We start from the raw sequence: 15332 nt of genomic DNA on the forward strand, positions 1-15332 counted from the left end.
TTTTGAATAATTAAAATTAAAATTACATATTATTCAACTTATTTACGTTATTAATAGTTTTAAGGATATTTAAGTTATTTTAATGACAAAAAAGTATTTAACAACACTTATTTATCAAACACATCAATAAATTTTTTCAATTTTAACACTTATATCCAAATGTTTATTTGCTTAATTTATAAACATTTATTTTTAGCTTTTAAGCACATAATCTATTATTTTTTATTAATGTTATCAAGATGGACTCTAAATAACTTAGTTTTCCATAATAACAGAACTGGACAAATATGATTTTTGCATTTTTTTAGTGACCCGTGGGATGAAGTATTGTGTTTCCATCTGCCACCCAGTTGTTTACGTTTAAGGGGGAGAGGTCCAGATTTTGAAATTTAAATTTAACATTTTAAACACACATGACACATTAGGTTCGTGGAATACCCATTTTGTTTATTTCTAGATCGCACCTTTTGTCTCTCACACAAACTTAACCAGCTCCCTTTCTAAAAATTAGGGATTTCGGCTAGTTGTTCTTCTGTTTCTAGATTTCTTTTCTCTCCTAAGTAATTGTTCTTCTGTTTCAGTTTTGTCAAGTTAATTGGAACTGAGAAATGGGTCAGATCCAGTACTCTGATAAATACTTCGATGATACCTACGAGTACAGGTAGTACTATCTTTTCTGTTTCTATACTTTGTGTTTGTATTTTGACTCAATTTGCTTCTTTTATACTCTTTTGTGGGGTTTTGTTATTTCAGGCATGTAGTTCTTCCTCCTGAAGTAGCCAAGTTGCTACCCAAAAACTGTCTTCTGTCTGAAGTGAGTTTTTACATTTTTGCTTTCAATTTGATGACTATTTTGCTGGATATAGTGAAAATTGATATGGTACATAAATTATTTTATCACACTATTTTGTTGTAGTTATTGTTCCATTTTTTTCCTCAGAATGTTTTGTCATGCTTCTATAGTATTTTATCATTAATTCTTTATTTATGTTATTTTTCATATGCTTTTCGTTAGTCCAGGGTCTATTGGAGTCAATGTCTACATCCCGGCGTACACTCTACCTTACTTGTGTGATGACCCTGGGATATGTTGTTACATAAATCAATTTGGTCATTGATGAGCTTAAAAAAATTCTCAAAATCTGTGGGGATTTAACAAGAGCATGACACAAGGGAAGCAAAACTAGAATAGGTGAAGCCAATCAATTGGGATTTAGAGAATTAGTAGTGTTGGACACCTAGCATATTAGGTGCCGGTAATGTTAACAATCTTTCTTATTTAAATTAAGTATTTGTATCACTAGTGTAGTGTTGAATGTGATAACATAGTAAACTTGAATAGTTTGGCTTTGAGGCATTATCTTTCTTGGGTTGCTGCTGTAAAGAGTTTTTAATTAATGTTTTTAAGAACTTTACACTTTTCGTTTCCCCACCAGACCCTACTTTGTGGAATTAAACCGGATATGTTGTTGTTAAGAACTCTATAATTGTTTAGGATTTTATTTGTATGCTAATGTTTTATATTATTCATAATTGAACTGTTAGAATGAGTGGCGGGCAATTGGAGTTCAACAGAGCCGAGGTTGGGTTCACTATGCTGTTCATCGACCAGAGCCACACATCATGCTCTTCAGGAGGCCAGTCAACTATCAGCAGCAACAAGAGAACCAGGCTCAAAAAGCCATGCTTGCCAAGTGAAGATACTCACCACTTGTTTCTTTTCAACGTATCTAATATAAATGTCTGCTTCTGATATGCTATGCGCTATAAATCTTTGCTCATTATTAATTTTGTCCTTAAAGCTGTTCTTCCAATTGAGCAGTTTTATGTTGCTGTTACTTGGATGTCCTATTGTCTGGGCCAGCTTTTCTGTTTTTTTGCAGTTGTTGTATTGGCATATTTTAGTAATCTAACTATGTCTGTTTGATGGGCTTAGCTTAAGAAAAAAAAAAGTTTCTTTTTTACCTTATTCTGATGCCTTGTATATGGTAAAGTAGCATAAAGATCACTACCACTTGTTGATGTTTTGTGCTTAGTCCTATTTTCTATGCAAAAGAATATTTTGGTGTTTTAATTGATATATCTATCTTATATGTTCTTTTTTTTGTGGGATTCTCATGTCAATAAATATTTGGAGGTGAAGAGATGATGGGGAAACTATAGTTGCTTTCTTTTGTTATCCTCATGGGAACCTGGGCAGGGATCAGAAAGTTCATTATGCTGGGAGCAGAATGCTCAGATCTTACAGTTTTGTGTTTTAAGATCAATCTGTGCCTCGAGTAAGTTCACGTTGAAGGGATACATGTAGTGAGATTTGGTATAGAAGATCTCTGAGATGTTCGGAAAAAAGGTTGTTTGGTTCAACCTTTTGTTCAGTCAACTTCATAAGGAAAACATGAAATTCTTGTATATAAGCTGCCATGCTTCCATATGAATAGTTACTAGAAGTGGATAAATCTCATTTCTGATAGACCTGATTACTGCTTTGGCTAAACACCCTAATACTATGTTGCAAGATTTTGTATAACTTCTCATAAGCTGACTGAGACTCTCATTATTATACTGTGAAAGTACAAACTGATGTGAAAAGTTACTTGAGCTCATACATGGTGCAGTTTCTTCAGTGTTTGTTACCAACACCAAGCCCCTTTTACCCTTTCCTTTTCCCTCCCTGTGTTGATTTTGCCAAATGTATTCAGATAGTTACGTCAATATTCATTGGTAGCTGGAGGATATATCTCCATTGACCTTAAATAATCCAGCTGTCTTATATTTAAAAAAACAATACGTATAAATTGTACCCCGGCTTTGGTTTAGTGGTACGAGTACAACGTGAAATGTGGATTAGATGAAGGTGTTACAAGTTCGAACTTTGTCGTAGATCAAAGCTTGGTCTATATGCGGAGGATGGTTGCGCGAGTTTATGATCCTGTGTTAGCTGGCCTTGGGGGTTTTCTCAGTAAGAAAAAGAAGCACCGTTATTTTTAGAGTTTGTTATGTAGATTAAATTGGAATTTCTTTGTCATACAAGCAATTAACTAATTTAGAATTTTTGCTTTTTGAAATTAGAACTAAACTTGTAGTCAACTTTGAAGTTTTAATACGTAAGTTTAAAGTCTGTAGTAATTCTCTATTTTTCAAAGCATTAAAACAAATGACATCAATCTGTCAGGTTGTTAATAGTGCATGTGGACTCAAAAACCGTTGTTTTGAGAGTGTTTGCACAAACTTTTGCTTATGCGACAGTATAGCTTGGTTCTGTTTTCTTCTTGCAGCGGTTGTTTCTTGGGCTCACCTGGCAAGTATTTTATACCCCCTAGATCACCAACTTCTGATAACCTGGTCAAAGAAGTAAATTTTCAGTAACTGCATGGCTTTTCTTCCTCATAATATAAGACATGGAGTAGTACATTGCCTAACCAGATAATATTCTAACAAGAATAAATAATTGAGACACATAAACATTTGTTCACGTTATGATTATTGTAAAGAGTTCTAAATACATAAAGATAATATAAAGCAAGGTATCAAAGTATTTCACTAATATCTTTTTTCGTGCTTTTTTTTACGAAGTTGGAGGGCTTCAATGTATGATCAACTTGCAATTATTCGCAATGTAGTTGCTCAACACCCCCTACCCCACCCCCAGGATGAATTTGGGAGAGTCCTGAACTAAAAGGAATACTTATTGGAATCAAAAGGGATGGTCCTTTTTTTAGTAGCAAAACTGATAGTTTGTTAAAAAATGAGCAAATTACAGCTAACACCATTAATATCGTTTGATGGGCAAATTACATTTTCATAAATCTTTTGTTAATAGTTTGTCCATGTGTGGCAAACTACTTTTATTTAGACAAACTATGATTCTTCCATTGATAGATTTGACTGATAATTAAAATTTCCATTCTTATCATCGGTCGATATCTCATATCAATTATGTGTAACGATCATATAATTTTGAAGGAGACTCGAATTTAAAATGATGATTCTTTATTAGCCTTTCTCCATAGTTTTGAGATTTTTCCCAACCAGATGTGTTTAGCGACATGATATGTATGTCAAAATTCAAAGCGCTATTCAGGATGAAGAATCATCTGATAATGAATTTGATATTCAAAATTGCACATGTTTTACTAGTTCCAGTGTTGGTTGGCCAAGCAATTCTATTCAACAACAAATAGTAGTCGTGTTTGATAGCCGGTGTATTATACACAGTCTTACCTTGCATTTTTGTCAGAAATTGTTTTCAAGGTTTAAACCCGTGATCTCCTGATCACATGACAACAACTTTGTCAGTTACTCCAAGGCTTCCCTTCAAGATTAATGAATAAGAGAAAGAAAAAACTATTGAAAGTTTTTATGAGTTATGTTGATTTGCTATTTGATTTGAAATTTTTTTACTGTTGATTATTTATCATGTAGTCTTTCAGTAAGATTAATATTTATGTAATATGTTCTTATAATTTTAGTAGTTGAAATATATAGTGTCATATGTTTGTTTTTTCTTAATTTCAATTCGATAAAATTGTTTCCTATGTAGTAATTGTGGTTCATTTTACTTCATCTAAGTAATTATTTACTTTTATTTTTTATTATAACTTTTAATTTTTGTAAATTAGATTTTGTTATCTATATTTTTTAAATTCATAATTTAAAATTAGAGATGCCGTGTTTAACACTATAAAAAAATTCAATTACATAAAAAAATTTAAAATTTTTCGCTCCCTATTTCGAATCGGTCGAAATAGTACACAACATGTGGTGGCTTGTAGTGACTCTCGAGCTTTAAAAAATTTGTTTATAAAGTCGCCACCTAAATTTTAAGAAGAAACTATGAAAACCATTTCGTAATGTGAAAACTCTATTTTTAATCCGTGAAAACTAGTGAGATTCTAAATAAGGGTTCTGGTTTTTCAAGGGGAAGATATTAGGCACCTCTCAGAGTCTATCCGAAGATAATCCTTAAACTTAATTTTAGAAAAATATTCTTGAAATATTTGTCTCGTTATTTCCTAAAAAGGAGATAAGAAAAAGAAATCTTTCGTTGTTTTGAAAAAGAAACTCGAGGTATGCAAGTCGTAACACCATCATGTATTTTTATATAGAAATTTTATAGTTATTGCAAAGTGTGTGTATTTTAAAATATGGGAAAATGAAGCATTGTAATAAAACATTCGTTAGAAAGTAAAATGTTTTGTGAGTTTGTAAGAAAATATGTATGAAATCGAGATACATGAGTATGTGAGAACTCACTAATAAGAAAGTTGTAATGACCCTTCAGGTCATTAGCCATATTCTTGCTTACTTTCGCCGATAGAGCTCCTCCATAGCCATCACAAGTCATTAGTAACTTGCTGGAACCGATAGTTCGGTTACCTGACAGTTCATTTGGTTTTTTTAGAACTACTTTTTCAATTTGAAGTCTTCGTCGATTTCAAATAGCCGCGATCGAAAAATTCAGTAAAATAACTTCGGGTGCAAATTTTGACTGCGCCAACAACTATGTAATATCGATTTTAGGATAGATAGACCCTTGGTTCAGATCCCACAGCACCCGAGCACATTTCGACCCATTAGTGGAAAAGTTAAAAATCAAAATATATGGATGTGGGACCCACAAGTAGCCTAAATGAATTTGGATGGAAAATTCAACTTCACTAATGCGTCCGGAATGTCAAATTTAGTGAGGTTACATAGTTTGTTTGCGAAAAATGGAGTTCGAATAGGCCCAAGAGTTTTGACCTTGCGGGCCTATCTAAAACTGTATAAAAGGGACTTTTTTTTTTCAGATTTTGGGGCCTTCTTCACTTTATTTAAAACCCTAGCAGCCTTAGGAGATTGGTGACTTACAAAATGAGTCTTGTGGGTTGATTAGAAGCTTAGCAACTTGTGTAATCCATCTTTTTACTACAAATCTAAGGTAAGAATTTCTCTAATTTGATATTGATTTCATGGTTTCTTGACTCAAAACCCCTAAATCATTGTGGGTCAATTGTATCCCTAAAATTGAGTAATTGACTCAAATTTCTTGAGGGTTTTAACTCCCTAAAGATAATTAGGCTATGGGTTGGTCTTGGAAACTCCTTTCCAAGGGTGTAACCCAATTGGGGGTTTTAGTGTCCATTTGAAACTCATGGCACAATGGTGCTATAATGGGTATTGTCATTCTTGTTATAATGCTTAGATTGTATTGTTGATAGCATTTCTCGTGGAAGGGAAAGCTTCTCGAAAAGGAAAGGAAAAACTCGTTGGTTCGTGAGTTGCTTGGATTCAAGGTAGGTTAGGCTTACCCATAGACTTGATTGAGCTTATTTGTAATGTAATTATTGATATCTTGCGAGATTGGGCGGGGTACTTAGACGACATTTGATTAAATAGTGAACTTGGGATTTATTGATTGTTATAGACTATTAATTTTTAAGGTATGATATTTGACCCTTAGCCTAGAACCTTGGATAGCCTATTTGCAGTCTCATGACTAGTGTGAGAACACTATGGTTGTCCTAAGTAGACATAATTGGTATACTTCTCTATCCTTAGGAGTGTATTGACCTATATAATGCCTAGATAAGTGATGACCTTGGTGTTGGGTTGACTTAGGAAAGATTCTTAAAGGGACTTTCCCTATAAACCTAGAAAGGATTGGTAAGCCCTTATGGTGAGGTATGGATGACTTAGCCTAATTCCAGACAGAAGCTAGACATGTGTTAGTAAGCTTGGCATTCTTAAAATTTAGAAGTAGGACTTGACCTACCTTAAGCTTGAACTAAGTAAATGCTTAGCGACCTAGATACGTGGTGATTGTCCAAGCTATATACATATGTATAGGAGTTGTGATGGTTTCACTCGATTATCGGATTATCTTGTGATCATGACTTGAATACCCTTGTTAAGTGATTACTGTGCATGTTTGGTAAATACTCATGCTCTTGTTGATACTCATATTACGTGTGAAACTTATTAGTAAGGTAAAATGGCAAGTGTTATCACATATCCATACTTCTTTATATATTGTTATCTTTTGTGTATGCTTATTGGTTTGGCTATGCATGTAGGTGTATGTTGTTGTATTTGGAGAAATATATGATATTATGATGATGTTCGGTTCGAGTCCGGAGAAATATTTAATATTATGATGATGCCTGATTCGAATTCGGAGGAATATGTGATATTATGATGATACCTGATTTGAGTCTGGAGGAATGTGTGATATTATGATGATACCCGATGAATTCGGAGAAATATGTGATATTATAATGATGCCCGGTTTGAGTCCGGAGGAATGTATGATATTATGATAATGCCTGATGAATCTGGAGAAATATATTAATATTGTGATGATGCCCGGCAAATACGGAAGAGGTAAGAACATTATGATGTCGTGTGGGGCAAATTTACTTACATCCATTGATATTTATAAGGTTAGGCCGTGTGGGGCCAATCGTCTATGTGCTTGAATTATGAGGTCTCTCTTGGTAAATTGTTATTGGTTTTTGTTCCAAATCACTATATAAGAGGGGTGACTCTTGTTGATGCTAATTAGCTACTAGAGAAAATTTATGCCTAATATTGAGTTAAAGCTTAGCATTATGTGTAAACTTGCATAAAAATTCAAGGGCTAACCTAATATATATAAACTTGACTTGAATAAGAGGTTATATTATGAAATCTTGTCTAGTAAGGTGACTTATATGATAACTAGCTACTTCTAAAATATATGATTATTATTTGGAACCTAGTAAACTAATTGGTGGACTTGGTTGTACACTTTTGAAATGATACTCAGTTGTTATGGTGATTATGGAGTGTAATACCCCCACATGTTTCTAAGCTAGGAAGTGAATAAGTATTCCTACGTATGAAATCTCCTATCCTGTGATTCATACTTGAGTACATGACTTACAATGAATATCCTAGTGATAGGATAGCTTATGATGCATTAAGCATGTTCATATGAGTCACTTAAGGTAATACAAGCTAAGAGTTTTTGAATCTATCAAGTTTTAGTGTTCGATTTTGCAAGGGTCATATTTGAACGAGTATAACTTGATGTTAATATAGTATTTTGGCTGATTTAGACCCACCAAATTGTAGAGAATCGAATTAGCTTTCCAACGATACCAATTTCGCCTTAATCCAATACCCGAGCGAAAAGTTATGCCCATTTTCGTGAGAGGCAGTAAGGATAGGCGATTGGTTAGGCGCCGCCCAACCCAAGCATAGGCGATTGGTTAGGCGCCGCCCAACCTAGCTTAGCCAATCAGTTGGGCACCGTCTAAGTCAGTTCTAGGTGCCAAAAACACTCCGTTTTGAGTTATTTTAAGGGTAATTAAGTCTTTTAACACTCCTTATACGTCTCTAAACTTAACCTTACGAAATATATAGCTTCTAAACATATTACAACCCTATTATCATCTCAAAGCTCATCATCCAAGATCACTAAAAGAGAAAAACAACTAGGGTTGCGTAACTAAGCTTGAAGATCCGATTTCAAGGAAATTCCTCCTTCAATCATCAAGAATCTTCCTTCTAAGGTATGTGTGAGTTGATTTATGGATCCTTTTCATCCATAAAGTTAAAAAACCCTCTTTTTCATTATAAAGTATGATTTCTATATTGTTGGGTGTTGATGATCATGTTGTTGATATTGAGTGATTCCTAAGATGGAATCTTTATATGTTTTTTTTTAATTTCATGATATCATATGAGTTGGAAACATGTAAATTGGGTTGTTCATGATGTATAATTTGATGATTTCACCTATGCTTAAGATGTACATGTAAGGTGTTTGATAAAATGCCTAAGAAATTAGAAATCATGCAATATAGCTAAATTATGACTAAGTGAAGGATTCATGATATGCCCTTACATTCCAATGACTTCTATGTTGATAATGTGCCTTGTAAATGTTGTTGGACTACTCATGAACTATTCTTATGAGATTATGCTATGTTTACTTGCAAATCCTACTTATGAACAAGATGTATGATAACCATGCAATCCACATGAACTTCCATGCTATTGGTATGTGTTGCCAATATGATTATGCAATGAACATGATATTAAGATTGTGCAAGTACTTCCATGTGATATGAAATCCTTTCCATGCAATACATTATTGATAACCATGATTAGTATGAGATACCTACTTATGATATTATAAATTATGGACTCTACTCTTACGATCAAGTCAGTCATGTGTGTCAGTTTCCTCCCATTGAGTCCTGGGGGTACTTGTAACCGAATACTACAGTTGTGTGCCTAGAGTCATGTCATGTTTCACGATATCCGAACTCAAGCTATGATTCCATAAACTTCAGTCAGTCATGTGACTCAGGAAAACCTCATGATCTTAGCCAGTTGTCAGATATCAGTAACATTCCGCCAGTCAATGGAATTCAGTAAGATTAAGTCATGCACAGTCAATTATTCATGTCCAGTCCCTCCAAATGGGAGTAGAAGTTAGCACTGAGTGAACCCAAGGATGGAACTCACCCGCCAGTTCAGGGTGTGATTCTTAGTAGTCATCCTTGTGTTCCAGAACTACGTAGCCAGTGTAGGTTGAGACATCTTAACCCGTCAGATTAGGGTTGATGAGGTGGCTTAACCCGCCAGTTTAGAGGTCCCACCGTTCTCATAGAGTACCTGCCAGACCCGTGGAACGGTATTAACACCCCTCCAGTCGGGGTAGAGATTGAACCCCAGCTTAGCCATAACGGCATACATGGGGAATGTCGGTTAAACACTACTTCCCACAGTTTCAGTATCACTCTCAGTAAAAAGAACTCATGGCGTTATTCAAATTTCAGTATATACAGGACTTTCAGATACAGTCGTCCATGTTATCAGTTTCAGTATCAGTCAAGACAGTTATAAGTAAACCATGTAATAGCTTACAGGTCATGCTATCATGTATTCACGATCTCAGTTTCTATATATGTGTGTTTGCACTCCCACATTCATATTAGTCAGTTAGTGTTGTTCATGTATGAAACCCTGTATGTTCAGCCTACCTTCCTCGTATACTCAGTACTTCAGTTGTACTAACGCATTTGCGCTATGGTGCTTTCTTTTCATGTTACACCATAGGTTCCGAGACACGAGCTCCAGCCCAGCAGTAGCGGTAGAATTCTAGTTGCAGAGATACAGTGAGTCCTCATTGATCCGAGGACAATATGATTTGATTCATTTATTTATTTCTTCAGTTCAGTTTTACGAAGTTAGTTGGAGACATGTTCCTTCAACTCCTTATTCAGATAGTTTAGAGGCTTTCAGATTTATGTTCAGATTTACATTTAGATTGAGTTGTTTTGGATATTTTCACCCACATGATTATATTCAGTTGAACTTTATGGCCTTACAGTTCTATGAATTTTGCCTTATTATATCATGATTTGCAGTATACAGGTACAGATATCAGTCATGGGTTAGCTTGTGATCCCTCGGGGTCATAAGCACCGTGTAGCATTCCGGTTCAGCTTGTGGTCCCTCGGGGTCATAAGCACCGTGTAGCATTCCGGTTCAGCGAATCGGAGTGTTACTAACTTGGTATCAGAGCCTAAGGTTCAATAGAGTCCTAGGAAGTATGAAAGCCGCATCTAGCAGAGTCTTGTACATGGGTGTGTTGTGCGCCACATTTATGTTCGGGAGGCTATAAGATGTTTTAGGAACAGTCCCCTTTCTTCATTATTCATGTCATGCTAGTGAGCATAATCATAAGTTAAACTCTCAGTCTAATCCATTCTTTTCTTATTCCAGACCATGGCCCCAAAGAGAAGAAACCAGCCAGCTCCTCAACCTGAAGATCCTTTGGGCGAACATGTTTCCCATGCGGAGTTTAGAGCCGCATTTACTACACTTGCTCAGTCCATGGATGTACAGACTGAACGGCCACCAGTCATTTTGGCCAATCCATTGGCCAGTCCCAAAGCATCTAGGGTCCAGGACTTCACCCGAATGAACCCTCCATCTTTCCATGGGTCTAAGTCTGATGAGGACCCTCAGGAGTTCGTTGACCAAGTCCAGAAGGTCATTGACATCATGGGTGTTACTTCTATTGAGAGCGTTGAGTTAGCCACCTACCAATTACAGGATGTTGCTCATGATTGGTACAAATAGTGAAAGTCTGAGAGGTTAGATGATACAGGCCTTATCGAGTGGGAGGAATTTGTCACAGCCTTCTTAGACAGATTCTTTCCCCAAGAGCTGACGGAAGACAAAGTTCTTGAGTTCATCAACCTCAGGCAGGGGAATATGACGTTTAGGGAGTATTCTCTCAGATTTACTCAGCTAGCCAAGTATACTCCTCATGTGGTTGCAGGCAATAGAGCTAAGATGAGCAAGTTCGTGTCAGGGGTCCACGATAGCGTGGTAAATGAGTGTAGGTCTGCGATGTTGATCGGTGATATAACCTTAGCCAGACTCATGACCCATGCCCTGTAAGTAGAAGAGAAGAAGTTTAAGACTAGGGAGAGGCAGAACAAGAGAGCAAGGTCAGGTAATTTCAACTTTGCTTACCCCAAGTCAGATGGAGGAAACCGTTCACAGTTTTGCTCCAATTCAGTCGTTCCATCTTATTCCTCTACCAACGCTCCAGTGCCGAAGTTTAGAGATGGCAATAGAGACAAAGCGCCAATCTCTAAATGTCAGGGCAGTGTTAGTAGTGCCCGAACGAATCCTCTTTGTCAGACTTGTGGTAAGAACAACAAGGGTATTTGCAGAGCCGGTAGTGATGTCTGTTTTGGTTGAGGCAAGCCAGGCCACAGGATTAGGAAGTGTCTGCAGTCAAGTCTTCAGGGTCAGCAAAATCATTGCACAGCTCAGTCCAGTCGCCCAAACCATCAGGGTGCCATTTCTAGTGCTATCAGTGGGCAACGCCCAAACAGACTCTATGTTCTTCAGTCCCGGCAGGATTAGGAAAATTCTCCTGATGTCGTTACTAGTACGTTACAGATTTTCCATGTTCATGTTTATGCTTTGCTAGACCCAGGTGCATCTTTATCTTTTATTACTCCATACATAGCAGGAGATTTCAGAATCAGTCCCGAAGTCCTAGCAGAGCCCTTCTCAGTCTCTACCCCAGTGGATAAAACCATCATAGCCCGGCGGATATACAGGAACTGCCCGATTATGATATCTCATAATTCCACGTCAGTAGATTTAGTGGAGTTAGAGATGACTGATTTTGATGTCATTCTCGGCATGGATTGGCTTTATTCCTACTATTCCACAGTCGACTGCAAAAACAGGATAGTTCAGTTTCAGTTCCCGAATGAGCCCGTCCTAGAGTGGAAGGGTAGCATTTCAACGTTTAGGGGTCAACTTGTTCCCTACCTTCGGGCAAGGAAAATGATTTCTAAGGGGTGTGTATATCATCTCGTGCACGTTAAAGATTCCAGTTCTATTCCTCCATACAGAATGGCACCAGCAGAACTCAAGGAACTGAAAGATCAGTTGAAGGATCTCTTAGATAAGGGATTCATAAGACCCAGCGTTTCCCCATGGGGTGCGCCAGTATTATTCGTGCGCAAGAAAGACGGTTCTCTCAGGATGTGTATTGATTACCATCAACTCAACAAGGTCACAGTGAAGAACAGATATCTTCTTCCCAAGATTGATGATCTATTCGACCAACTTCAGGGTGCCAGTTAATTCTCCAAGATAGACCTCAGATCAGGCTATCATCAGCTCAGAGTTAGAGAATGTGACATTTTGAAGACAACTTTCCGTACAAGGTATGGTCACCTCAAATTTTTAGTCATGTCATTTGGTCTTACCAATGCCCCTGTAGCTTTTATGGATTTGATGAACCGTGTGTTCAAGCAATACTTGGACATGTTTGTCATAGTTTTCATAGATGATATTCTGTTCTATTCTCGCATAGAGCGTGATCATACAGACTATTTCAGGATTGTTCTTCAGACTCTCAGGGACCACCAATTATTCGATAAGTTCAGCAAGTGTGAATTTTGGCTAAGATCAGTAGCATTCCTTGGCCATATTATTTTCGATGATGGAATTAGAGTAGATCCTCAGAAAATTGAGGTAGTAAGAAACTGCCCTAGACTCATATCTCCATCAGATATTAGGAGTTTCTTGGGTTTGGCTGGCTATTACAGATGGTTTGTCGAGGGATTTTCTTCTATTGCATCTCCCATGTCCAGATTGACTCAGAAGAAGATTAAGTTACAGTGGTCAGATTTATACGAGAAGAGCTTTCAAGAGTTGAAGACTTGACTCACCTCCGCTCCAGTTCTAGCTATTCCAGATGGTTCAGACAGTTTTCTAGTCTATTGTGATGCATCCAGAGTGGGTTTAGGTTGTGTCCTCATGCAGCATGGTAAGGTCATAGCCTACACCTCCAGACAGTTAAAGCCACATGAGAAGAATTATCCTACTCATGATCTTGAGTTAGCAGCGGTAGTTTTTGCCTTGAAGATTTGGAGGCATTATCTCTATGGAGTTCATGTAGATGTTTTCACAGATCATAAAAGCCTCCAGTATGTCTTTTCCCAGAAAGATCTCAATCTATGCCAGAAAAGGTGGTTAGAGATCTTGAAGGATTACGACATGAGTGTTCTTTATCATCCGGGCAAGGCCAATGTTGTGGCCGACGCTCTCAGTTGACTCTCCATGGGTAGTATTTCTCACGTTGAGGATAGTAAGAAAAAGATGGCTCAGGAGATCCATCATCTTTCCAGACTATGCGTTCGCTTAGTCGATTCTTCAGAGAGTGGTATATGTGTTCATAGTAGTTCAGAGTCATCTCTAGTTTCCGAGGTAAAAGAGAAACAAGACAGGGATCCTAGCCTTGTCAAGCTCAAAGAGTCAGTTCAAAATCAGAAAGTCGAGGTTTTCTCCCAAGGGGGAGATGGTGTTCTTCATTGTCAGGGTCGTCTATGTGTTCCAGGTGTAGATGAATTGAGGCAGCGAATACTTGCAGAAGCATATGGTGCGTGATACTTTATTCATCCAGGGCCCACTAAGATGTACCGCGACATGCGGGAGATCTATTGGTGGAGTAGGATGAAGAGAGATGTTGCAAAGTTTGTGGCTAAGTGCTCTACATGTCAGCAGGTTAAGATAGAGCATCAGAAACCTAGTGGTTCTATGCAAGAGTTCACCATTCCTACTTAGAAGTGGGAAGAAGTTAACATGGACTTCATGACGGGTTTGCCTAGAACTCGTCATCAGCATTATTCAGTCTGGGTCATTATAGATAAAATGACCAAGTCAGCTCATTTCCTTCCTGTTTGTACTTTTTATTCTGCCGAGGATTATGCCAAACTCTATATCAGGGAGTTAGTCAGGTTACACGGTGTTCCACTATCTATCATCTCAGACAGAGGTACTCAGTTCACTTCTCACTTTTGGAAAGCATTCCAAAAGGGTTACGGTACCCAAGTCCATCTCAGCACAGCATTTCATCCTCAGACAGATGGTCAAGCAGAGAGGACCATTCAGACTCTTGAAGATATGCTAAGGACGTGTGCAATTGACTTCAAGGGAAGTTGGGACGACCACTTGCCTTTGATTGAGTTTACATACAACAATAGCTATCATTCTAGTATTCAAATGGCTCCATTCGAAGCTCTCTATGGTAGGAGATGTAGATCTCTGATTGGTTGGTTCGAAGTTAGTGAGGCCTCAATCATAGGTCCTGACTTAGTATTCGACGCCTTAGAGAAAGTTCAGTTGATCAGAGAGAGACTCCGGGCTTCTCAGAGCCGACAAAAGTCCTATGCAGATATTCGTAGAAAGGATCTAGAGTTCGAGGTCAATGACTATGTCTATCTTAAGATCTTTCCCATGAAGGAAGTGAAGAGGTTCGGCAAGAAAGTGAAACTCAGTCCCCAGTATGTCGGTCCCTTCAGAATTCTTTGTCGCTTCGACAAGGTAGCTTATGATCTTGAGTTGCCTTCAGATCTAGCCTCAGTCCATCCAGTCTTCCATGTCTCTTTGCTAAAGAAGTGCATAGGTGACCCAATAGTTATTGTCCCTATTCAGATCATCGACATTCAAAACAGCCTCTCATATGAAGAGATTCCAGTCGAAATCTTAGATTATCAGACTCGTAGATTGAGGAACAAAGAAGTACCTCTAGTCAAGGTTCTTTGGTGAAATCAGTCTCATGAAGGAGCTACTTGGGAAGCAGAAGCACATATGCGTACCAAGTATCCTCACCTCTTCCCCGCCAATTTAGATCAAGATCAAGGTAACAGTTCTCCTTAATCTTATTCAGTTTCACATTCATGTTTCCAGGTAAACCATGTAATAGCTTACAGGTCATGCTATCACGTATTCACGATCCCAGTTTCTATATATGTGTGTTT

The 15332-nt window shown here is 37.5% G+C and overlaps 1 protein-coding gene across 1 annotated transcript; it reads left to right on the forward strand.

Annotated features, from left to right (window-relative positions):
• Window positions 1-227: 227 nt before the first annotated feature.
• LOC107857102 (cyclin-dependent kinases regulatory subunit 1) lies at window positions 228-1969 on the forward strand. Its single transcript, XM_016702042.2, has 4 exons — window positions 228-425; window positions 582-661; window positions 754-814; window positions 1546-1969. Exons 2-4 carry the CDS (start codon window positions 609-611, stop codon window positions 1696-1698), a joined length of 267 nt encoding a protein of 88 aa, XP_016557528.1. The 5' UTR covers window positions 228-425; window positions 582-608; the 3' UTR covers window positions 1699-1969.
• The last annotated feature ends 13363 nt before the right edge of the window (window positions 1970-15332 follow it).

Source organism: Capsicum annuum, chromosome 6 (assembly GCF_002878395.1).
Source record: "Capsicum annuum cultivar UCD-10X-F1 chromosome 6, UCD10Xv1.1, whole genome shotgun sequence".
Taxonomy (NCBI): domain Eukaryota; kingdom Viridiplantae; phylum Streptophyta; class Magnoliopsida; order Solanales; family Solanaceae; genus Capsicum; species Capsicum annuum.

Excerpts from the sequence above, each read along its gene's own strand:
- LOC107857102 (XM_016702042.2), top strand. The coding sequence starts at position 609 with ATGGGTCAGATCCAGTACTCTGATAAATACTTCGATGATACCTACGAG. Across the intron at positions 662-753 it reads GATGATACCTACGAGTACAG|GCATGTAGTTCTTCCTCCTG; the intron begins GTAGTACTATCT and ends TTGTTATTTCAG. Across the intron at positions 815-1,545 it reads AAAACTGTCTTCTGTCTGAA|AATGAGTGGCGGGCAATTGG; the intron begins GTGAGTTTTTAC and ends TTGAACTGTTAG.